Consider the following 26,204-nt stretch of genomic DNA (forward strand, 5'->3'; position numbering starts at 1 on the left):
ATGGCAGTCAGTAAAAATAGAGCAGTTTTTAACTGTTAAACTATGTGGAGATACAACTAAACCTAAATCGGTTAACTCCCCCCCCTTTTTTTAATCTATATTTTTTCTTGTCCTATAATCTTACTTCCTACCCCTTCCACCTTCCTCTTTTTGTTGTTTCCCCCTCTGATTCCAAACATCTCTCTAACACTGCTGCAGATTTATCCTTCTTTGAAGCAGACTTTGCTTCTGTTGCTGTTGTGGAGACTCTTCTTTTACTGTCACTTGTGGACATGAATATATTTCTTTGTGCCACTTCAGCAACTTGTGTAAAGGCTTGCAGTTTGGCAATCAACTGAGCTCTTCGCAGTAATATACTAGGCTTGCTGAGTGATCATCGAGTTTTTCATTGAGGTGGCTCTTTGTAAGTTCTCTGCTAGAATGAGGACAACTGTGAGAATTTTCTCATACTTCAATCTCCAATACTTTCTCTTTTTACAGGTCTTCAAATGTTCTGAAGTCTCTGATGATTCATTAATACAGAAAAGAATAGAGAGGAGGATTTCCCCCCCCCAAAAAAAGAAACTAAAGTGAGTTGGTTACCACAGGGAACACTAAATCAACAAAAATCTCATAAAAGATAGATAATAGACAGTTATAGTAACAGATGTGAAAGACCCTGAAAACTCTTTAATGGGCATAATGGGACAGAAAAAAGTGATCAGGGGAAGATATGTTAACTGTCAAAATGCCAGAAAATCACATGACTCCTGACACTGAAACTGGACTGAAAGGACACAACCCATGTGACTGCAGACTGCTCCTCTACAGCATTCAGAGAATAACTATATGATATGCACAACACAGCTTAGATGAAGGTTGCATCTAGATTATAATCAGCATGGCTCTGCTCAAAACACTTTAACATTACTAAGGGTTTTCTGTTTTGCTGTGTAAATCATGCACAAATGATTACAGAGAAAGCATCTGTGTAATATTATTATTCAAATAATTTAATCATAAAGTTAGAAAAAATTAATTAAGATTTCTTCTGATATCAGACAGTGGCTGCATTTAGACATTTTTATCAATACTGTTTTCAATTCTGACTTACTGTGAGCAAGTGTGTTATTATGCTTGCTATTCTATTGTTCCTTTAAGCTCCTCCTGGCAGTGAAAAGCTAAACAAAGAGGAGGTTTCTGTGATTTGCTTAGTGTGACTCTAAAATAAGTAACTGAAGCTTATTGTTCCCCCTAACATGCTGAAGACACAAGCTAAACACAATTACAGACTTCTGACTGGATTGCTTTGAGAGTAGCAAACTAGAACTCCAGGCTGAAATTTGGTCCATCTTCAACTAAATGTATCATTATGGACTTCTCAAATATTTATCTCAAACTACTAACCATTTGAAGTATGAAGCAAGCTAAGTAAAGTATCCAACAGGTATCTGATAATTGTGCGCAACTGCTCTGTGGACGACATCTGAATCAACTCTTTGGGATCACGTTGTTCTTTGAGAATCTTCCTGCTTGCACCTAGAGCTACTTTGAGCCTCTGTACAGCATGATGTGCCAAATTAAGCTGCAACTGTAGCTGAATGCAATCTTGATAAGCAGAAAATACACGACTGTCTTCCTCTACTGCCTTATCTGGCTTCCGTAAAAAATACTGGGCATTGTTAGCACTATTCAGTGGAGGAAGGTCAATGCTCTGCAGAAGCGTTTCAAGTCTATGGCAGGCCAAATTATACCTGTAGGAGTTAAAAGGGGAAAGATAAATAATAATCTTAATATAAAATACTATCATCCTAAAAGCCTAAGATAAATAAAAGCTTTTAACTTTACACATCATCAGATTTCAATTTAAGTTTTAAACTGAATAAAAGACATGCTTCTGATATAATTCAAGAACTCTGTTTTGCTGTTATCCTATAACATAACTTTAACATTCATTGTATAAGGGGCTGTAAAATATCAAAAAGTCATTTTACCTGCACTGTATGTCTTCCTGCAATGCAACCATCATTGCTAAGTGTTGATCAATTTCTGGCTGGTTCGCAGATTCAACTTCTCCTCGCAGAGGATCATGCATTATCTTTAACTCACTTTCCAGAGGCAAGATGTAAGTATGCCCATAGTAAAATCCCAAAGGAATTTTGGCTCTAGCATTTGTACTTCCATAGCGACCAATAACCGTGATCTAAAAGGAGACAGAATATAGCCTTTAATGCTGTTTCATTATTATTTTAAGATATGAGGAACATGAAAAATTGAAAGCTATCTAATGTGAAGTTGAAGGCTTTCATGGCCAGCATCCATAGTTTTTTGTGGGTTTTTTGGGCTATGTGGCCATGTTCTAGAAAAGTTTCCTCTGACGTTTTGCTAGCATCTGTGGCTGGCATCTTCACAGATTCTCTGAAGATGCCAGCCACAAATGCTGGCAAAACGTCAGGAAGAAACTCTTCTAGAACATGGCCACATAGCCGAAAAAACCCACAAAAAACTATGAAAGCTATCTAATTTGAAGAACATTTAAAAAGCCAAATTTATTTTAAAAGACCCACCAAAATTACTGAAAATATTTTTACCTTCATGAACCTGCAAACTGGTGGTGGTATTAAATCATGCAGAATGAGAGAATGAGTACTGATATCTGTAGCGACCACTAATCTTCTTCCATCAACTTCTTCACCAAGTGTCCAAATATCAATTGACAATGAAGCCAGATCACCACAAGTTGGAATCAGTACATCTGTCAATAATATGGGTCTGCTGAAGTCCAATGTCACAAATCTCCTTGCACCTTTTTATATAAAAAAAATTAGGATTTATGAAAAACTGAAATACAACAAGCTTGAAGTACTAGAGCCAGAAGGATAATTATAACCCAGAAATTACCCTAAGATTTTATAGATAATATTTTTAATAATTTTGTGCATGAAACCAAGTCTGTGTACACTGAACCATCAAAAAGCAAAAGTGTTACTATCTCAGTCACATGGGTGGCTGACTTCAATTTTGGATTTTTGAGTATTTAAGAATTTCAGATAAGGGATACTCAACCGGTACTACAAACCAGACCTTTACTCATACTAGCTAGAGTCTATAGAAATCTAATCTAGAAATCTACATTAAATGAAGGTTTTATCCAAAACCTAGGCCTTTAATAAATTGCCTCATTTTACTAAATTAAGCCATGAAAACTATCAAAAAGAACACAATTTAACCCCACACCTTCTAATTTCATCCTATAGATTAAAGGGAAAAGGGGGGGGGGGGAACACATGCAATCCGACATTATTTTGCCTTGGTCAAGGTTAATTTTGTATTCTGAGTTGCAAACAACTGAAACTATCATTGCTCCAACTTTGACTTCAGCTGACATGGCACTGTATAATAAATCTTATAGTGCCAAGCTTACCACAGTCTCTCAAGATTTATGTAATATCTAGCCTGATTTATTCACAGAACAACATCAAAAAATTTCTTGTGATCTTAACATACAAAAGTCAAATTATTTACTTGTCATTTCCTTTTCAAAGCAGTTTGATTTTGCAGTTCTGTCCTGCTATGTAGTTATTTGTGGCTTATTCAGTTAAAAAAACCCACAGTTTTTTGTGGATCTCTGAACAACCTGCAACTTAAAACTTTTCCATTTCCCTTGCATTTTTTTAAAGCTATGATCATAATATGATAGCCCAGGGTAAAATATTTAAAGCTGTAAAGGTAGTCTTGACAAAAAAAAACACTACTCAGTTTCAGAAGGTTCATACAACTAGTTCCACAACTCCATAGAATTTGAGAGCTTTAGTTTCTTGGAAAAGCAGATTTAAGAAGGGATGCCATATTGGAGATGGTGCAAGCTTACATTTTGCTTCTCTAAAGACTAGGATACAGAGCAATGGTTTCTAGCTATAGGGAAAGGGATTCCATCTAAACATTAGGAAGAACTTCCTGACAGAAGTGGTATTCAATAGTGGAACATGTTGCCTCGAAGAGTGGTGGAGTCTTCTTCTTTGGAGGCTGTTAGATAAAGGTTGGATGCCCATACATCAGGAGTGCTTTGATTATTTATTCCTGAATGGCAGGGTTTGGACTGGATGACTCTTGTGGTCACTCCCAACACTATGATTCTGTGATTCCAGGAAAACTTTGGATTTTAGGGGGTCTGAAAATAACAGTGATATGGCAGAGAACATTGCTTTTAAACAAGTCCAAAGTTTCTCTGGGCAAACCTAAGCCTTTGATGATACCTTAAGTATATCAATTATTAATTCCAACGAATGTATCCACAGGGGATCTGTTCCAGATCCTCCCGCGGATACCAAAATCTGTGGATACTCAAGTTTAATTGTCCCCAATGGTGGCGTGGCCTCATGACCGCTCCACCATTGAGGACAATGGAACTTCACTTTTCTCCCTCCCTTCTTGTCCTCCCTCCCTCTCACCTTTCCAGTGCTTCCCTATGCTTCTCCTCCCCTCCTGGCTTTGGGCTCTGCTGTGTGGGAAAGGAGGGACCAGGAAGAGGAGGGGCACCAGTGCACCCCATAATGACTGAGTGACTGCCTGAGACGGGAGCAAGAGCCGCTGACCAACTGCCATCCCGCCCCACCCCCTGGCCTTCTCATGACATCACCGGCCCCTCTCCGCTTCCATGGCCGAGAAGTGGAATGGCTGTTGTGGCGGTGGTGGATTCAGCTATCTCCTGACTAGCCATGCCCGGGGGTTGCTCGGCCATCCTTCTCCTTCTCCTCCTCCTCATACTCCTTGGCTCTGTGGCTGGTCATCAGGAGAAGTGGGGCTCTGGACTGGAGGGCTCTGAGCGGCAGGCATCCTCCACATACACAACCTCCTCCTCTGCTTCCTCCTCCTCCTCCTCACTGCAGGCTTGCTGTCCACAGATGCTTAAATCCACGGACAGGAAGTCCACGGATACCAAGGGCGGACTATACACCAACTGAATACTATTACCTCATCGAATACTCTCTATCCCAACCGCTTGTTGCCTATTTTAATTGGATTATTGTTAATGTTCAGTTGTTTAATTGCTGTTTTAGGATCAGGAGGGAAACTGGGATATTGGGATTTTGTATGAATGTTTTAACTTTAAGCCGCTTCAACTGTCTTTGACAGAGAGATGGGGTATAAAGTCTTATTATTATTATCATTATTATTAGGAACATAGACAATATTAACAGACAACCTTAATATTAAAAAATTCTAGCATTTTACCTGAATGCATTCGCTCTATAATGATGGACTGATGAGGTGGAGGCTGAAGAAAATGTGAAGCATGAGATATTGCAAGAGCAAGACCAGTTCCAAGTGGATTCTGCAAAAAAGGAACATTGACCCATATATAATACGTCATGTCTGGTATTAGTTCCTAGATACTGCACATGCAAAAATAAAGACAGGCAGCCTTTGGAAAACTTAAGGTTGCAAAACTCATTGGCTACATTGTGGATTAGTTTATTAGCATACTAATGGAAAAGGTTTCAAAGCATTAATTGAGCTATCTCTATTTGCACTAGCTTCTTCACATGGAATTTAGATTTAACAGATGTGGGGATTTGGAAATCAACTTTTTAACAATACTACCTGACAAAACATACTGCCTACACTCAGATTAAAAGGCACACTAGCAATCACAATAGTTCCTGCCATTAAAATTAATTATCTTGGAATGTCATGAAAGCTCTTTTTTTTAGTTACCGTTCTGGACTTGTTTGCATTTTTGTTGTGTGCAGAAAGGTTAACTGGTGGAGGATCAATGACTGAGCCCGGAAAAAGTTGTGCAAGCTCTGCATTGATAACAGCAGAAACTGCCTCATTGGGTGGTGTTAGAGGTGGAGTCATGAACAGGGGGGTGGTTTTAGGAGTGGGTGGGATGACATCCGACGGATGAATGAAGAACCCTGGGGCTGCTACTGAGTTGGAAGGCACAGAGTTGTGAACAGGGCCAACTGCTGATGCTGCTGCAGCAGCTGCTGCTGTTGTCTGGTGTAGTTTTGCTTCCAGCTTTGCTTTCTGCAGGGAAAATAAAAGCAGCATATGTACTGTAGGCCAGTACTGCTCAAAAAGGCACTAGCAATACAAGCATTAGCAACAAGCAGCATGAACACAATGAACAAAAAAGCAAAGAGGCTCAGCTTTCATTTTAAACACATCAAACACATCTACCCCCCTCCCCAAATGCAACAGAGCACAAAAAAGGAGATAAATAATGCAAGAAAAATATAAGATCTGTATGAAATCACATTTAGAAACTTAGCAGGTCATTTTGAGAGAACATGTCATGCATATATCATATGAGCTGACCACTTTATAACAGCTAAGCCAATGGCTTAAATACAATTAGTTCAGCCTCCTCTAACCTCATAGTCCAAAGCTCATAGCCACAAAAGCTCTTTTTTTAGTTACCATTCTGGACTTGTTTGCATTTTTGTTGTGTGCAGAAAGATTAACTGGTGGAGGATCTATGACTGAGCCCGGAAAAAGTTGTGCAAGCTCTGCATTGATAACAGCAGAAACTGCCTCATTAGGTGGCATTAGAGGTGGAGTCATGAGCAGGGGGTGGAGACTATACGTTTCCATCAACCATGGCCTCTGTGGCCAATTATCAGAAGGTATGGAAGTTGCAAATCAAAATATCTGGAGGAACCAGATTGGAGAAGGGTAGCCCACAATTTTATTTCCAAGAATGCTTAACATTAGAAGGTTAAATCCAATGCCAAATAGCATATTTAGATAAATATAGAAATCTTATATGCACAGTAGGACACCAGATGCATACCCTTCCATTACATATAGAACAGTTTTACACCAAACACATGACTGTGTTGATTCTACTTTGAGATGGGGAAGTCCACAAAGCCCTGTGTGGTTCCCTAAAGTACAACCGTTTTTTCCTCCCAAAGGCCTATTATTGGGCAATTTTTCTGCCCCAAATACAAAAAAATTGCTATGCAGTAGTTTAGCATTTCTACATGCACTGAAACTTCCATTCCCCCAATGTACTTTTTTCCAGTGTCTTTTTTCGGGTGTAAACTGCCCAAAATGGTAATCAGAAGTGACACTGTATCACTTGCAGAGTACTGAGATACCATCAGTGTAGCCTAGAAGCGTGGGGGAGTTGACCTGCACTCTCTGTGCAAGTTGCCTATCTCTACTGAACGTAAGAAAAAGAACAAAAGGGGCAACAGAAATCAACACATGTATTAATCCACTATATTCCATCCCACAGATCAGAATATCTTGAAGAAAAGAGGCATACAGTAGAGCTGATATCCCACTGTATAGATGAGATTTCCAAACAGGTGCACGTGTGAGTGATAAGAGAAAGAGAACTTCTTTCTGACTCACTCTCACCATTCTCATTTAGAAGAAAACTGTAGTCACATCAATACATTTATTACCAAAATATACTTAAACTAGTGTTCTCAGATCAAAAAAGTTTAATAGTGCTATGCAGAGATCTCAGAAGTGCAGACAAGAGTTCTGATAATATGATTACTTATGTAACCAATGCAAATCATATGGCCCAATGGAGAGTAGCTATATCACATGTTTAAGAAGGGTGTAATTATTGCATCTGTTTCAATTTTGAGTCCAATTAGAGCCTCCTTATAAGTTCTTACATATGAGAAAACTGTTTACAAAAGAAATAAATGCTATTGTATTTTACATCTTTGCATACTTTTGTCTTAATTGAATGCGAAAATCTAAGTGTTGATATTATTAAGATTTTTCTATGCAGGGAACATTCTGTGCATTTTCAACACAGGAATGTTTGTAACATGTGATGTGCCCTCTAAGCTACTCTCCTAAAGATGTACATTTGATAATTATTTGCTTTGTGCTTTATAATGAAAATTTTGTAATAATGGTAACTACTCTCTCAGCTTTTGAAGTTTAGAGACATCATGAAAGAGATGGCCTCCAACCTGTTGCTGAAGCTTCAAAAGCTGCTGCTGTTTCTCTTGAAGCACCTGGAGCTGTTGCTCTGCTGAGGCCATTGCATGAGAGAGAGACTGCAAAGCTACCTGGGCCGCTGAACTCAGTGCTGTCGAAGCTTCCCCCCACTGTCCCAGATGAGAGGCCACCAACTGTTGGGGTAACCCCAAAGGTACTCACTGGCATGAAACAAAGAAACAAAAAAAGTGTATGTAGAAAAGCAGCACACATAGCATTCTCCTAAATACAGTCGGCCCTTCTTATACACGGATTTGTTATTCACGGATTCAAGCATACATGGTTTGAAAATGTTCAAAAAAGTATGCATTTCAAATATCAAACCTTGATTTTCCATTTTTTATGAGGGACACCATTTTGCTATGTCATTATATCTAATGGGACTTGAGCATACACAGATTTTGTTATACATGGGGGATCTTGGAACCAAACCCCAGCGTATAACAAGGGTCTACTGTACTGTACTCTAGTAGTACGAACATTCCAAATTGAAAGCAAGCTTAAAAATATGAAGGAAAAAAAGTAGTTACTAGAATATGTTTCCTTTTCACTGTAAAGGGTTACTGTTTCATAGAATTTTAATTCAATACAGTGGTGCCTCGGGTTACGAAATTAATTCGTTCCGTGGCACCATTCGTAACCCGAAAAGCCTTCGTAAGCCGAATTGCCATAGGCGCTAATGGGGAAAAGCCGCGATTCCGTGCGAAAAAGCCGAAAAAAGCACCAAAAGTTTTTTCGTAACCCGAAAAAACATTCGTAACCCGGAACAATGATTCCCTATGGGATTTTTTCGTATCCCGAAAATTTCGTAACCTGGGTATTTCGTATCCCGAGGTACCACTGTACTGAATTTGCAAAGCAAGTGGGGGGGGGGGGAATTACTAACATCCAACACCACATGCATTTTTCTGTCTATCAAAATTTTGGATCAAGGAGCTTTATCTACTTTATTCTAATTTTCAAACTGATTTAAGGGATCAAATTAATTTCTCCACCCTAGGACCTTATAAAGACTACCATTCTAGTTTAGTAGGTTTAGAAAGAAGTAATAAAATGTATATACCAGTAAACGTACTTGCATCGTCCCTTTCTATTCTTGTTCCATCACTAGTTGAAACACAAGTAAAGTGCAGAGGTTCAACTTCCAGAAGACCAGTGAGGGAAGTAAAGCTACCTTCAGCAGCTGCACAGCTACTGATCTTTCCATTCCCTAAATGAGAAAGAATGTAGTATCATCATTCACATTAATTATGATTAGAAACTAGGTCATTAACATCCAATATCTGTCATGGACATCACAACAAATGTATGATAGTGGCACCCAGTATACTAGGTTCTAATTAAGGAACATCGGATAGCAAAGATACAACCACACACCAAGTTCTTATAGAACTGTTTCTCCCGCCACTGAAGCCTGCCTAGTACAACTGTACAAAGCTAACTGTTGATGCAAGAAAACTTCTGCTCACAGAACTTAATTTTTCTGCTTTTCTCTTTTTAATGCAGCCCTCCCTTGCTGTCTCACCCAGTTGTTCACAACAGCCAAGAAGTTACAGAACTGCATGGAATGTGATACTGAAGAACACAGCAAACAAAGAGTTGATGAAAATCAACAATCCCATTCTAGTAATGCATACAGAAATGACATCAAGCACTAAGAGATGCAGTCAAGAACAAATATATGATCTATTTATGTAATGGGTTAAACACAAACCAAGAATAAATAGGCTCTTTCTGCTGGTATAGGAAACGGGGACATATTCAAAGGTAAGAGGAAAGGGGTAGGAGTGTTATTTTCTTCCTTTGCACCTCCACAATGGAACTGGAAAATGTGGGGAGAAATTACCATCCCACTCCTCCCTTGCAGGGCCAGATAGAACTCAGCTGAATGAAAGTGTGGACTCAAACGACTACCGGTATCTTGAGAAAACTCGACTCTTGTATAGTCCAGTGAAATGAGCTATTCAAATGCATACATTTGAATAATGAGCATAATGGTATGTCTTTCTCAATAACAGTACTGTCTGACATATTTGCATACCTGAGAGAACATCAGACAAATCTATTTCATCTGACTGTACACCAATGCTGCTGTTATATATATTCTTACAAGAAGAGCCACTCATTTCCAAATCGAAGAGGACTGGATCAAAAGGTGAGCTATACAATCCATACCTGTAATAAGGAAAAAAATATGATATATCATACTCTATATGGTTACATGCATACATACATAACTGGTGTATTGAATAAAAACAAAGTACAGTGCGCCCATGGCAAGCCCTGGCTTTTTCAATGGGCGCAGGGGCACACGGCAATACAAGCAGGAATGTGCACCCATTGAGAAGAACAAGACTTAAGGTAACGCGTTTTTTTACTATGTGCGGGGGGATCCTCTGCGGATAGCAAGGGTACACTGTATGATTATGGGACTTCCAGTACTACCAATTGCCTTCTACGCCTTTACACTGAGGAAAAAGAAACTAACTGGGGGCACAGACAGTTCTTGGAGTTACATTGATTTACAAATGCTGCAAATAAAAGTGGTTAGGCACTTGATTTCTTTCAAACATGAGGAAGCTGAGCAATTGTTTTAGAGCCTGGATGGGAATCATGTAGCCTTGCAGATATGTTTGGACATCTGTTCAGCAGCTGCAGCCAATGTGAGGTATGTTGGAAGCTGTAGTCCAAGAACACTTGCAGGGCAGCACGATTCCTACTTTATCTAGAGAGTTTCTGTAATTCTATACATTGAAACTGGAGCCACACATGTTGATTTTAGAAACACTGTTGAATTTCCAGGCTATGTTATGCAGCAGCACCATACAAATCCCTTTTGTCCTTTGCCACAATATAAAGCCAACTTTAAGTTTCTGCAACTAGACTTTGAGACCTTCTGTTATAAAGTGTTTCTCTTGTTCCCTCTGGTCCATTCTTATATAAAAGGTTGGGGCCTGACATCAACAGCTACAAATGATGCTGATGTTTAGAGGTTACTTTCCTATTTTGGAGCTAGGACTGGCTTTAAATGATAATGGGCTGAATCGATTCCTCAGTGGTGGGGGTGGGGAGAAGTGTTTAAAATTGGGTGTGAACCAGAAGTGCCCACTGAATTTGAATCCAGGCATGGAGTGAAGTGGGTCAGGTCACAGCAGAGTGGATTTGATTTAAATCAATTTGATTTAAATAATGATTTAAGGTCCAAAACACACTGCAGAAATAATCCAGTTTGAGACCGCTTTAATTGCCCTGGCTCAGTGCTAGGGAATTATGGGAACTGTAGTTTTATGAGACATTTAGTCTTCTCTCTCAGAGAGCTTTGGTGCCACAACAAACTGTAATCCCCAGTATTCCCTAGCACTGAACCAGGGCAGTTAAAGCAATCGCAAACTTGATTATTTCTGCAGTGTGTTTTGGACCTAAATCATTATTTAAATCACTACTCAGAAAGACTCAATTTAATCATGTGATTCCACCCGCCCTCCCCCCCCAAAAGGGCACACTTTCTCACTATAACCTTAATATGTATGTTACACCATGTTATACCATGGTTTTTGTCTTTTCTTAGTTGATGGGGAAAAGTTTAGTATATGAAATCAGTATAGCATCATCTGTGTATAAAAGGATGGAAAACCTTTGACTGTAAACATCAACTGGAAAATGTCCACCTTTCAAGAACTTGACCACATCATTTAACTATAGATTAAAAAGAAGAGGTGCAAGTAAGAAACGTTGCCTTACACCTTTCATGACTGGTATCTAATTAGTTAGATGTCCTTCATCTAAACTGATTCTCAGGAATGTATTTTAATAAAGAGTTCTTTTATATTTAAAAGCTCTGGAGCCACTTCCCCGCCACCTTTTAGAATAAAAATGGCGGCAAGAGCCCAGCCGCCGCGGGTCCTCTCTCAGGCCTCCAGAGAGGCCCCCTCCAGCTGGCGCGAGTGCCAGCTGGCTGGGAGAGGACCCAGCAAGGACCCCAGAGACAGGGAAGTGGCTATGCCATTCGCCTGTCTCTGGGGTAAAAAATCCGGCGCATAAGGCAGTCTTAAAAAGTCACCTTATACGCCGGAAAATACAGTACTTATCAACCACAGATTTTAGCATAAAGCAATTATCAAGAGTAGACCTGCCGGAGCAGAATATTTCCTGTTCTGGGGCCAGAATAGCATATTCTCCAACCCACTCCCTTAATATATCAAAGAGAAGTTGGGTACAGATCTTCTCTGATGCATCTAGAAGCCTAAATGACCTATAATTTGAGAGTTTACTTCTCAGCCCCTTCTTCTAGATGGGGACAACAATAGTTGTCAATCAACTACAGCGCGCCCGTGTTATATGCGGGTGTACGCACCCGTTGCGCCCTGCTCTGCCGCTGTGCACGAGCCCCATTGTTTCCAATGGGGCTTGAGCATAGGCAGAATTTGCCTTACACGGAGGGGTCCAGAACAGATCCCCCGCATAAGGAGAGGGTGGACTGTAGAATGAACCATCCCTTAATCATTAAATTCAGAAATTAAGGCTGCAAAAATTGGTGTCCATCAATCATGGAAGGCATTGATAAGGTCTGGTGGAAGACAATCTCCGCCTGAAGCTTTATCATTTTTAAATGTTGGGATTAAGTGTTTAGCTCTTTCCACTGAAATGATAGCCTAGTCATGTTCACAGCTGCAGTCAAAATGGACCCTGGAAGGGGGCCCAGGGAGGGCAGAGTCATTCAACATTCTTCTAAAATGATTTTTCCACTTTGAGCGGTTTGTAATATTACATAGCTGGGGCATGAAATAATCTTGGGCACATCCAAAGAGCCCTAAAATTCCTTCCATCCCAAACAAGCACCTCAAGCACATCAAGGTCTAAATCTTACTATTAGCCCTGACTACAATAAACCCATCTAATCACTGGGATATACCTACATATTGATTCATCATTCAACAATTGATTGAACCGGTCTACTCTAGTTGGGACTCACCAACAGGACACTGGCCAATACATTTTAACATCTAGAACAAAGGAATAGCAGACACTCTGGTCACTTGCAGGGCAGTGAAGGCTGCACACACTAAATTTAAGTTCCAACGTTTAAACGCACCACTCCCCAAATCCGGACAGAAGCTGAGCCAGCAATTACACACCAGTTGGCTTCTATCCAGCTTGGGGGTTTGGTGTTCAGATGCCACTCTCCCCAGAGCTGGCAAAAAGCCTGGTCTAGAGGCAAAGGGATAGCTTTTTTCCACTGCAAAAAGGAGTGGATTTTTCTGCTCCTATTTGGAGTCGAAGCTGGCTCCATGTTGCCCAAATTGGCCGTCTGTTTCACCCTTAAGTGTTGTGAGCAAATTTCATCAGGTTTTGGGAATCCCTTGGGTGTTATAAGTCCAGGATATGCTTGGGCTCTCAATACTTGAAGGAGTATCTCTCCTTACAAATGCCTGGCTGAGAACTGAGGTTTTAAGGTGTGGGAGAATGTGCTCCTCTTAGAGGCCTGACTAGAATCAATGCTGATGTTATAAGTAATTCACTAAAACGTTTGAGGCCCAACTGATTCATTGCAAAATATTAACATACATGCTTCTCAGTTATTTTAACCTTCTTAACCTGCTTTTACTAAACCTATCAGTGTTTTAATGTCTTTTAAGACTATTGTTGTTGTTGTTGTAAGTTGTTTTAATATGTTAATATTGATATGCAACCCTGAAATCTCATGATACAGGGCAGGATATAGATATTTTAATAAATAAACAGAAATAGGGCAAGCCTTTATTTAGTCAGGAAGTAAATCAAAGATGATTTCTCTTACCTCCTGCAGATGAACAAGGGAATTTGTTACAGTGGGCCCTCCTTATCCACAGACTTGCCATCTGCGGATCCCAATATTTGCAGACCGAAAGCCCCCAGTTGTCCCTAATAAAGTCCTATTCGGTGCCATTGCAGCTGCTGCTGCTGCCACCCTCCTCCTCCTCGCAATTGCTCCTGCTGCCTGAGAAGAGCGCCCCCCCTCACAGCCCTACGTGCAGCCATTCCAATCTGGCAGAAGCTGCTTTACTTGGGTGGCAGGAGCAATTGCAAGGAGGAGGACAATTACAACAATGAGGAGGAGGAAGATGATGACAACAAGGAGAAGGAAAATGGTGTCAACAGTTGGAACAGCACTGGGAAGGAAACTTGAACATCTATGGATTTTGATATCTGCAGGGGTAGTGTGGGGGGGTCTGGAACAGATCTCCAGTGGATATCATGGTTCCACTGTATTCGAGCCAATGGGCTTGAATATATGTGAAACTCCGGAACGGATCCTCTGCGAAAAAGGAGGAGTGACTGTATTTTCTGTTCTCGCAGAGGACAGAGCTTTTTGCATCTAGTGACAAGCTGCTACAAAATGCTACTAGGAAAACTAAATCAATTTCTAAACTACAAGAGATCTAGATAGGGATTCTAAAGTGACTTTCATCCAGATCCTATACAATATTCTAGAAATTCCAAGAAAACAGACTGAGTTAGATATGCTCCAGTCCTCATTTTTTTCAAATACAGCATCCCAGTATGTTGCCTGGATGATTTCTCCATAAAGGCCTGAAAGCCACTGAATAGGAAAACAGCCTGGAAATATGGTAATAACAGTTTACACCTTTTCTTTTCTTCCTGTCAGCTTTCTTCACTTCCAGCTTTCACACCCACAAGAAGAAACTGGAAATATTATGGCATGGGTGTTTCTAACTTTGCTATCTACAGATATCTCTTTACACTTGAGGATCCTATCTAGTTCCTTCACAGCTTCCCTTCCAAGCCGAAGTTTTGTGATTTCTTAACTACAGTCTTGATTTTGATTAATGATTGGGCTGAGACTTAGAGAAGTAACTATTATGAAATCTTCATTACCCACCTTAAAGTTATGTAATTCATCTATGAAAAATTGTTTTCTTAACATTCAGCTATAGCCGTAATTTTATACATTCTTCCTTAACTTTCACCTTTCCAAGCCTTCACTATTTTCTGCAAGCAATAGGGTGTCATCTGCTTATCTTAATTTTTTTCATGTTCCTTCCCCTCTGAGTCTAATCCTGCTTTCCATATGTATTCTGCATACACATTAAACAGATGAGGTGATAAAACACAGCCATTTCTGACCCCTTTGTCAATGGGGGAGAACCATTCTGTTCTCCATACTGAGTCTTGTTCAGAGTATAGACTCCAGATTGGTGAAGTTAAACACATCTCTTACTTCATATAGCCCAGCATTCAGTCAATCATTTATTGTCCAGAGTCTGTACAGCCTACCCTCCGTATCTGTGAAATTGCCATCCATGGATTTGAGCATCCGTGGATTGCAAGCCTGCATGGGGGGGGAGGCAGAGAAGGACCAGGAGGTGGGGAAGACGAGGAGGAAGAGGAGGAGAGGCAGGAGGTGACAGGGGCAAAAGAGGAAGAGGAGGAGGAGGAAGAGAGACAGGAGGCGGTGGGGCGAAGAGGAGGAGAGGCAGGAAGTAGTGGGGGCAAAGAGGAGGAAGAGGCAACCCTTTACCATCCACTGTGATGACAGCAGTGAAGCAGGCTTCAGGTGGGCCGGGGTGACAAACTCTTATTGACCGCAATGGTGGTGCAGCCATGGATTTTGGTAACCATGTGGGTATCCGAAATGGATCCCCTGTGGATACCAAGTACCCACTATACAAAATGCAGGAATTTATATACACCTCAAAGATGGAAAATGCTTCATTTTAAAATATTGTTAAAACCGCACTAGTTCTAACGTAATCCATCTCATAATGTGTACAGGTATACTTCATTTAAAAAGGAAATGTTTTCCTGGGCATTACTTCTTTAACAGAAACCCTGGTACGAGAGACAGAAAGAACATAGAAAGAATACTGATATGTTCCTACACCATGAAAAAGATTAGTAGTTCAACATCAAAACTAACAATATCGACACATGAAAGGAAACTATCTAGTGAGGTAAGACTTGCATAGGTAAACAAACACTTTTTGAACCTATTCAGAGACCACTTGAAGGCCACTTCCAAAATACATCCAGAGATTATTTTTCTTTTTTAACGAGCCTCCATTTTCCTAATGATTTCCATTTTGGTGGCCAAACATGTAGATTTAGCCTTTTTAACACATCTGAGAAAACGAGTGAGTCAGGCTTACCTGATCTCTCTCCTTTTCTCTGGTTCAAACAATTTCAGGAAAGGTTTCTGGGGGCATCTGCTGTTTACTTTGCCTGTTCTAGGCAGGCACATAGTATGATCAGCTAGACTGAAGTCAATTCTTTCCCAGCTGCAAACATGATGCTGGAAATTGACACTGAAAGTTTGTGTTTCTCCTTCACCACAATCAATGCTGCTAATGTTAAAAAGTCCCAGCTAGACAGAAAAGAGGAAAGGTTGGGGGGCATAAAAAGACTTTGTATTTTGTAGTTTTGATTTGCTATGTTAATTGCCATACATTTTTCATTGGTCTTTGTACTGTTGTCATTACTTGCTATGTATTTTTTTTCTTTTTTGCTATTTATTGCTATTGTCATTTGTTATGTTATTATTATTGTTATTGTTAATTGTTATGTATTTTATTTAGTATTGTAACCCACCCTGATTCTTCGTGATTGGGCAGAATAGAAATAAATTATTATTATTATTATTACTACTATTATTATTTGTAAAAAGAAGCTTCTTTCTCAGATGCTTTGTTAACTGAGGCATTCCTGAACTTGCAAATATTTATATGTAGGGAAGACATCAAGGATATTAAAGATCAGGATCTCAGAACACCACAGTAAGCTCAGAAATGATGTTAAGAAAGTCCTTCTTGCATCTTATGACACGGAGAAGGACCATAAGAGGGAGATTTTTTTTTTGTAACAAAACAACTTAGGATACATTCATACAATTGAATAAATATATGTAAGATTTTATTATGTAGTGAGGCCTACTGGACTTTCACTTTAAATTTACTGGCTCTGGCAGAATTTACTAGATTACAACACTATACTCTTATAGCACTGCTATTCCACTTTAACTGCTCTGGCTGCCTCCTGTTGCATTCTGGGATTTGCAGTTTAAGGAGGGGCATTTAAAATTCTCAGCCAGAGAGCTCTTAGGCCCCACTGAACTACAAGCCTCAGAATGCAACAGGAGGCAACCAGAACAGTTGTAGTAGAATATCAACACTTTAAGAGTGTAGTGTGGTAATGTGGTCTATTAGAAGATTGGTTTTTCTGCCTTTGAGCAGAGATGATTTATCACTGATGTGGACAATAAGCACTTTAAGTCATTCATTCCTCTGTGCCTTGTTTGGGACTGCTGTAGCTATTTAAGCCACAGTCCGCATATATTTGTTTCCATGCCTTCCCCAAGAGATGAGTTCTAGGCTGATTGAATGCTAGGCAACATGCAATTAGAGATTTCTTTGGTCAAAGTGTAGATTATACATCAGAACAATCAGATGTTGTGGCATACCATTTCTTTTAAGCATGAATCATGATTCACATTGTGTATGAATGTTGTATATATAGTTCTACTACCTTGTTTGTAGTAATGCTTCCATAGGTGTTAATCGGTCCTGTAACTGTCTAGACACTGCAGTCAGCAAGGATGCACAAGCTGTACTGCAGCCAGCTAAATCTTCATCCTTTACATAATTCAGCAATACAAAATACCAATACACAGATCCTAGGAAAAGAAAACCAATAGATTACACATGTAAGCAGCCACACATTTTGTTTTAACTGGTCACAGACCATTTGCTGATAAACTAAAAAGCTTTTAGGACTGGATCGTGGCTTTGGTGCAGCTTCCGGATTCTTAGGACATATGCATCATTTAAACAGCATACATCCAAAGTGACCCGAAGCAGCTTTATTTTGGCCTGTCGGTATGGGGCCTTAGTAACCTTTAGTAAGCCTACACATACTAGTGTACAGATTTAGAGCATTTCTGAGTTATAACAAACATTGAAGTAAAAGTTATATTTCAACTATAAACAAGTGGCACCCAAATTAGCATTAAGATGATACAACAGAAGGACTGGAACAAAGTACCATAAAGTAGAAGAAAAGGTACAGGAGAAAAAGTAACAGAGATAAGGAATTACGTGCAAAGACTAAGCATACAAGACAAGTTATGATCCAAAACAACAAAAACAAAAACAATGTTTGTACAAGATCAAACAACAAAGCTTACCTCCAGTTGCAGCTGCAGGTAAATAGGACATATTGCCAAGCAAAGCCTTCAGAAGAACTGAACTAAATCCTTGTTGACTTGGCTCAAACTTCCCATTGCTATAAAGATACATTATAAATTTCATTTTATGATTTTGCTTTAGCAAACAATACAGCTTTCAAAGAAGACAACATTCTATGGCAAAATGTCAGGGCTTGGGGGATTGCATTCCTTCCTCCTATCATGCTCCAACCCAACAATCATGTGTAAATTTACAGTGCTTTATAAATAAAGGTTAATAATAATAATAATAATAATAATAATAATAACAACAACAACAACACTTTCTTTAACATTTTAAAAAATGACAAAAATGTTTCTCCATACCCTGATGGTGGTTAATTTTGCCATGTTTTTGGGACCCTGGGGCCCTTTTCAGCCCAGGAGAGGCATTTTTAAAATCAACCTGGAAGCTAGTTTACTTCCTATTTCTTAAAAAAAAGTCCTCTCATGGGCCTAAAACAGTCCAAGAAGGACAAAAGAACAAAACAGCCCCTTTCATGCCCCAGAAGGTATGGGCACTTTAGCACTAAAACAAAAAACAAAACAGTATTTTAAGGGGGGGGGGGGATTGAGGGTTTTGGATTGTATTTTTTAAAATCTTTGTAAGCTGTCCTGATTGTATTTTGTAGAAGGGTGGGATATAAATTATTATTATTATTATTATTATTATTATTATTATTATTATTATTATTATTATTATTATTAAACAAAACAAAGAAAAACACCTGGGGATGCTGGGGGAGGGAGGCACTGAGAACCTAAAAACAGCATTGAGAAATTGCATGAGGCTTGCAGATCGCACTTTCCCCTCTTTTATTTTAGGGCAAGGATGGACAATCTTTTTTTCCCTGTCATGGTGCATACTGGATGCATGGTGCCTACCCATTCTTAGGAATGGGTAACCCAAGAAAAAAGAAGGCAAGCTCATTGCATTTCTTCCTTGGAAATCTCTTTTCCATTCCTCCTTTCCATCTACATCCAGCAGGTTACAGAGGAAATGACAAATGGTTCTTGCATGCAGAGGCCTGAAGTAATGACTTACAGAGGGTTTTCAAAATTTGACTGAGGAGCGAAGGTGGTTAGACACAAGAGACCATAGGATTAAAGACTGTCAGTGTCTACTTGTGTCTATGGAGTTTATTAAACAGATATGCCTTATGAAAAATAGAAGAGCCTCTTCTTCGTAATCATAACTAAGCTGCTATCTGATGCCTATTTATCTGTCAGTAAGCCCCAATGTACTAAATGGCACATATGTTAGAGCAATATTTAGGACTGTATTCTGATACCATGATTTTCTCTAGAAAGACATTATTTCCCAGCATTATTGTTTTGTGCCTTCCCATTGTTTGAGTTATGGTGAACCTAAAGCGAGCCTATTATGTGGTTTTCTGGAAAAGATCTGTTCAGACAGAGTTTAACTTTGCTTTCCTCTGTGGCTGAGAAAGTGTGACTTGCTCAAGATCACCAAGTGAAATTCCATGACTGAATAGGGATTTGAACCGGCGTCTCTAGACTCATAGCCCAGTGCTCAAAGTACAATACCATACTGGTCCAGTATGTTAATTAGGAAATTCTAAGACAGATCAATTTAATTGACATAGAGAATGTATGGAAACAGATCATATTGTTACCAACCTTATGCAAAGAGCTAGAAATCGGGCACATTTGTGTGCTATACTTCGTCCTGCTTCAAAGAAGCAAACACGTACTATATCGAAGAGACACATCCTTGTTTTTGATAGCAAGCTCTCATTAGCTTCTTTTGAACTGAAAAATGCCAAGAATAGATTTTCAAGCCATGACCTTTAAAATCAATTGTATTTTCTTACAACAGGCAACACTAAAGTTTTTACCTGCCTAGTCCATTGGAGTGAACTCCTGCCAGCCAACATAGGATATCTAATACAAGACTCTGAGCGTGCTCTGTGACAACTGCATCTTCTGACTTTTTGCAGAGTGTGTTAAGAAGTCTTTCATGGAATTCTGAAAACTGTAACATAGCACACCGCTGAACTCTACCAGAAAAAAAAAATGAAAAGGAAGAAAGTTAAATAATGAAGAGAAATGTCAACAAGAATGCAGTTTTTTAATAATACAATGCACAAGTCTCCCCATCAAGAAAGGAATTATGACCTTTTTTAGTTCCACTCTGTCATTAGCTGCTTTCACAGAAGCCCCAAGCTGTACTTCACTTCTCAAGCTTAAAAAACAAAGCTGCTTTTGGCACAGAAAAATAGACTATTGATGAGATAGTGCAGAGAGGTTTCCTGACTAGACAAGTCAGGATGTGTACAATCCAAACAGCAAAGGGAGAGAGAGCAAGACAAGAACTCCTATCTGCAAGAAAGGAAAGTGCCTTATTTTCTGAAATTTCTCCATTTTCTCAACCAGCTGCTCTAATTTTAATCGTGCCACATTTAAAATATTACAAGAGGTGGGTAAAAATGTTTTCTGTTTACATAAAATGTAGTTAGGCTCTGACTTTTTCAGTCATCCCTTATTGGATGTTATAATCTGAGCTAGTTTACTAATGAGAGAATTGAAATAAATTTGCCTTATACATTAGTTTTCAACTCTCTTTGAGAGTTGACACATATTTAAGAAGTAAACCATCACAGATATATCAAGCCAACCTTTCTTTTGAAACAGATGTTTTTTTAAATCTTCTAATAGTTACTGAGACTTCTTGAAGCAAGTCACATCCACGGAGATTGTCAGCTTTCCGTGATGAATTGCTGACTTCTGTTTTACTGGATGATTTGTCCTGCAAAAAATAAACTCATTTATTTTTTAAAAAAATACTTTGCTTGTTCCCAAGCTAATATTTTCAATCACCCTAGATAGAAATGGATTTTTTTATAAAAACGTCAATTATTCAACTAGGTCATGCTTTATACTCTATTCAAGGAGTCATTTTATATAAATCATAATATGAAGCATTCATCGCACAAGGTTTTAATGCATTTACTGCACTCAACATGCAAATATACTGTACTGTGTGAACTTCTGCTGTATGAATAAAGGAAGCTAATTGTGAGAAAGCAAAATAGTTCAGCCTGTTGTATTTTATTTAGGTTGTTGTTTCTTTTAAAGAAGGTCTGCTATAAGTTTTAGAAAAAATATGAATTAATTTTTGCATAACCTATCATGGCGTAGGGGTCTGAGTGTTGGACTATGAGACTCTGGAGACCAGAGTTTGAATCCCATCCTGGCTGTGTGTTGGGCAAGTCACACTCTTTCAGCCTCAGAGGATGGCAACAGCAAACTCACCCTGAAATACTTGCCAATAAAATTAGGTTCATCTTAGGGTCACCATAAGCCAGAAACAACTTGAAAGCAAACAACAACAACAACAACATTATGTGATGATGAAATTATCCCATGAACATTAAGCTGGACTACCAATCTGACTAAGACCATCATAGCCAAGATTACAATGTTTTGAAATACTAAACACCATGCCTGTGGGTCACCTGTCACAAAAATATGAATAAGCAAGAATGAGCTGCTATAAGCCTTAAAGTTCCATGCCTGCTCCTATTCTTCCAGAAAGAAGCAAGTTTTCTTTACATTTTTGACTAAGCAGAGTTTGTAACACCCTTCAGACCCCAAGATATGGTATCCATGGTTTAAAGAAGCCAAGTAACTGGCACTGAAGTTATTTTCAAGGTTGTTGTGCCTTCAATTTGTTTTCGATTTATGGTGACCCTAAAGCTATCCTATCATGGAATTATCTTAGCAGGTTTCTTAAGAGGTTTACCACTGCCATCCTCTTGAGGTCAAGATAGTGTGCCTTGTCCAGGGTCACCCAGTGGGTTTCATGACTGGCCAGGGATTTCAACCCTATTCTCCCGAGTCATAGTCCAACACTCAAACCTCTACACCAAGCTGGTTTTCAAACTAACCATAACTAATGTTAACTAATGTTAACTACAAGTAATGTCAATTTATCTGCACAACACTGCAATTTGCAAAAGCACAACTAAAAGCTTTCAAACGAATCCTCGCATGCTGCTTGAGACCTGTTCACATCATGTCAACTGTTTCTTCTACAGACGTGATTTAGTGTGAGTCCTTACAGCAACAAAATGAAGGGGCATTTGAAGAAGAAAATTTTTTACTCTTCCAGATGATTTCTAATGTACAATTACATTTACACAATTGGCCCTTCAGTGCTAACAGAAGGGATTTCTGCAGCTGAGCAGCAAGAGCATCTTAAGCATGATTTCTCTATAGGTTATTTAAATACCTTGCCTGCTGCAACTTTTGCCAGAAGAGAGGCAAGTGAATGGCCCTTGCTATTCTGAGGTTTTAGAGATGGTATCCTTACAACAGGCCAGATTCCACCATTGCAGATCTCTTCTGTTCCTCTCTCAGTCACTGCCTTCACATGAATTAAAAACGAACGGTATTTGCCACCTGCCATACCTACATGAAGAGAACAGATTCAAATATAAGAAAAATGTACTCTGTTACTTTATTTAACAAACATTAAACATTTATTTCACAACCATACTTTAAATTGATATCAACACTTCCCTCCTAAGATCAACTTTTTATAAAGAGATTTTAGTCTTGGATTATAAGAGTCATCTGAAGAAATCAGATTTGTAACTTTACTTTCATTCTTTCTTTTCTAGGTTTTTCAAAGTTTTACCTTTAACAAGCTTTGGACTTGTTAGAGTCAACATGCCAGCATGCCCAGATAGATCAAGGCCAGTTGCCAACCATACAGGACCACACAGGATATCTTCTTTATGATCTTCTAAGAAGGGACACAGCCGAAGACCTTTTAAAAAAGCAAAGTGAATGCAATTATCCATTTAACAACACATTCAAAAGGATATACAATTTCATCAAAATGGTCAATGACATTAAATTATTAATGAAGTACTGATTTGGTTCATATGCCACAGAAGACAAAGATTTTCTGTTATAAGATATTTTAATTTTTAACTAATCAGATAAAGAATAAACTGCTTGTTCCCCAATTTCAGATTCAATTGGAATAGATGATACCTGGGGAACAATGACCAAACCTAAATAAAGTCACTGTAGTGACTTTATTTAGTAGAATTGCAAACTTCCAGATATGTGCAAAATACAGGGGGGAAAAACATGAAGGAATTTTTAAAATCTCGTAATAATTCAGTATCCGAATTCATTACAAGTTTTTTCCTATCACGATTAATTATGAAAAATGTAACATATGGATTGCTTATAGATTTTCAGGGAGGAATATTATGCTTTCCTCAGGTTACCTGTTTGTATGACATTTTAGTATCTATCATATCCAACACCTGTAAGATTACACAGGCCAGTAATGATTTTTTTTTTCAATATTGTAGCTGTTTTCAATGTATTTTTGGATGCTGAATGTTAATATATTTATCAATTCAGTTGTTGTTCAGCTTTGATTAAATGTGGAAGGTGATGTCTCAGTGAGATTTCTTTTAGTGCTTTTGAATAGACTTTTGTGAAAATACAGTGGACTCTTGGTATCCACTGGGGTTTAGTTCCAGGACCCCATGTTGAAACCAAAATCCATGGATGCTCAAGTCCCATTAAATACAAAGGCATAGTAAAATGATGTCCCTTTTCAGGATCCTGCTGTCAAGTGTTGTGGACTGTTCCTGAAGTCTCACAGAGAATGGCAAAATCTAGGTTTGTTTTTTGGAATTTATATATTTTTTGAATATTTTCAAGCCATGGATGCTTGTGTCAGTGAATGAAGTATCTGTGGATACAGAGGGCCAACTATATATTAGGAGACTTTAATCCCTTCCTTATTCTTTGCAGAATAATTATTTGTAAGATCATTTTATTCAGTGACATATTACAACATAGTAATGTCAAAGCAAATTGTGCCAAACTCCTATAAACCAGAATACATTTAAAAAAAATTATGATCCTCAATTTTTCAGGCCTGTGTTACAATATGACCAGGGCCTCAGATATGCATACAAATGCACTTCCACTGCTTGGTTGTTGTTGCCGAGTGCTTTCAGAACATTTCTGATAGAATAAGATATATCCTAGTCAAGTTGTATCTCAGGGTATTTTCCTTTATTCCAAAGACTCATGAAAAAAAATAGGGGAAAAAACTTAGCAGTGGCACTCTGCCTTTCTTGCCTCACTTTTTAAAGAAATGGTTAAAACCTTTCCATTTTGGAAGACTTTTGATTTCCCAGTAGAATTATAAGGACTTTTCTTATTTTGTTGTGTAGTCACCTTTGGCCCAATGTTGTGAAGATTCTTTTAACTGGCATTTTTATGCAAGTAGTTTGAGCAACAATCAGTATTTAGTTATCAATTTGGTTAGCGGAATGCATAAAGCACATCAAGAGAATTACTAAGAGATTAAAACAGCAAAAGTTTATTGAACACAATACAAATTATAATGCAGCAGAACTACCTATAAAGCCTGCAAGTTTTGATCATCTGTATCTGCATGTGGTAAAGAATGCTGTATTTCAATGTAACTCACACTGTGAATCTTCTACATCAATGTTTTGCATTTCTTCATTCAAATCATCCAACCCTGGTTTTCCATTCCTTTCCATTTCAACATGATGAGCTGGTGACAGAGGAAAAGATATCTGCCTGTCTACAGCTGCTTCTGTAGAATCAAGCGCATTGGGGAAACAATGATATAGCTATAATTTGTCTTCAAAATTAATCAACTAATCTTGATTCAACTCTGAATCCCTTTTGGAATATAATTTCTACTCCACAATTTGTTTATAAGCTATTATAAATACTGAATCTAGATAAAAAAACAACATACAACTAAACTTATAATACTATACCAAGAATGGGCAACTTTTTTTTCTGCTGAGAGTCACATTCCCTTGGAGGCAATCTGTTGGGGGCCACATGTTTGGGTGAGTCTGAAGCCAATGGTGTATGACGCCAAAACAAAAGCAGCCAAAATCTACCCCTCATCTTGATCTTTTTGCCATGCTATTCACTTTCTCATTCCTTCTCTACTTAGAGCAGTGGTTCCAAACCTCTGGTCCTCCCATTTGTTTTGGATTCAAGATACCAGAAACCCCAGTCAACTTGGTCAACAATAAGGAATTATGGGAGCTAAAGTCCAATATGTCTGGAGGACCAAAGGTTGGGAACCACTGACTTTGAAGAAGGGTAAGATCATGATTGCTGAGAATGTCTGATATTATGTTGAGAGTTTCATGGGACCAGGCTCAAGGCAAAAATGTCTAGGCTATATTATACCACAAGGTATTGTACTTTGAAAGGAATTCAGTGTTAGAAAACATTTCCAATTCCTGGACACAAGAAATTTCCAAGAATTAAAACCATCAGCCTCCTTCAATTCCACCATCAAATTGTTAGTAGAAGTACAACATTCAGTAATAAATACTCAAGAGCTATCTCTGGCTACTGCTGCTTCCAGTTACAGCCAATTCCCCCCCTTTCTCTAACCAAATGGTTAGTTCACATTTGGCTGTGTTAAAACAATTGCTGCATATGTTGCTCAATTTTTCTTTGATCTCTTTGAAGATCAGAAAGGAGACACATAAGCATATGTGTAACTTCAAGTGCCTGCTTCTCTGATATCAATTACTGTATTTGTAAAGGTAAAGCCTGTTAAGTGCTACTTGTCAGGCCTCTGCAATACTTCATTATTTGCTAAACTCTTCTAGTTTTTCAGTTTCAGCATATGTAAATGGCGCTGAGGATGAAAAAGTATAAACCATGACAAGCTGACACATTTGAAAAAATTAGGAAAAAATGGATCACTGCAAAATAATGAGAAGATAATAAAATATAAAATAACATTCAGAGCAGCAACAACATTACATCAGCATCTGCTCTACTGCAGTGGTTGTCAAATGGCGGGGGTAGGACCTGGGGGTGAGTTACTCAAGGGTATGTATGAGACTTGCAGGCCCTGATTCCTTCTCTCCCTTCTCTTCCCTAACCTTAATTTGAGTAAAATTTATATGTGTTGAGTTAAATATCAAATTTACTTAAATACAAAAAATATTTCTATTCATATACA

The 26,204-nt window shown here is 38.6% G+C and overlaps 1 protein-coding gene across 1 annotated transcript in view; it reads right to left on the reverse strand.

Annotated features, from left to right (window-relative positions):
* The window catches only part of BIRC6 (baculoviral IAP repeat containing 6), a 234,076-nt gene that overhangs the window by 159,234 nt on the left and 48,638 nt on the right, over nt 1-26,204 (reverse strand). Inside the window, 17 exon segments of the mRNA XM_042449523.1 lie at nt 1,387-1,733; nt 1,974-2,182; nt 2,571-2,785; nt 5,215-5,314; nt 5,698-6,012; nt 7,929-8,063; nt 8,065-8,117; nt 9,020-9,166; nt 9,998-10,131; nt 17,476-17,623; nt 18,134-18,231; nt 19,814-19,945; nt 20,032-20,193; nt 20,812-20,942; nt 22,428-22,606; nt 22,836-22,967; nt 24,666-24,797. Coding sequence (XP_042305457.1) covers nt 1,387-1,733; nt 1,974-2,182; nt 2,571-2,785; nt 5,215-5,314; nt 5,698-6,012; nt 7,929-8,063; nt 8,065-8,117; nt 9,020-9,166; nt 9,998-10,131; nt 17,476-17,623; nt 18,134-18,231; nt 19,814-19,945; nt 20,032-20,193; nt 20,812-20,942; nt 22,428-22,606; nt 22,836-22,967; nt 24,666-24,797 — 2,769 coding nt within the window.

Source organism: Sceloporus undulatus, chromosome 1, assembly GCF_019175285.1.
Source record: "Sceloporus undulatus isolate JIND9_A2432 ecotype Alabama chromosome 1, SceUnd_v1.1, whole genome shotgun sequence".
Taxonomy (NCBI): Eukaryota; Metazoa; Chordata; class Lepidosauria; order Squamata; family Phrynosomatidae; genus Sceloporus; species Sceloporus undulatus.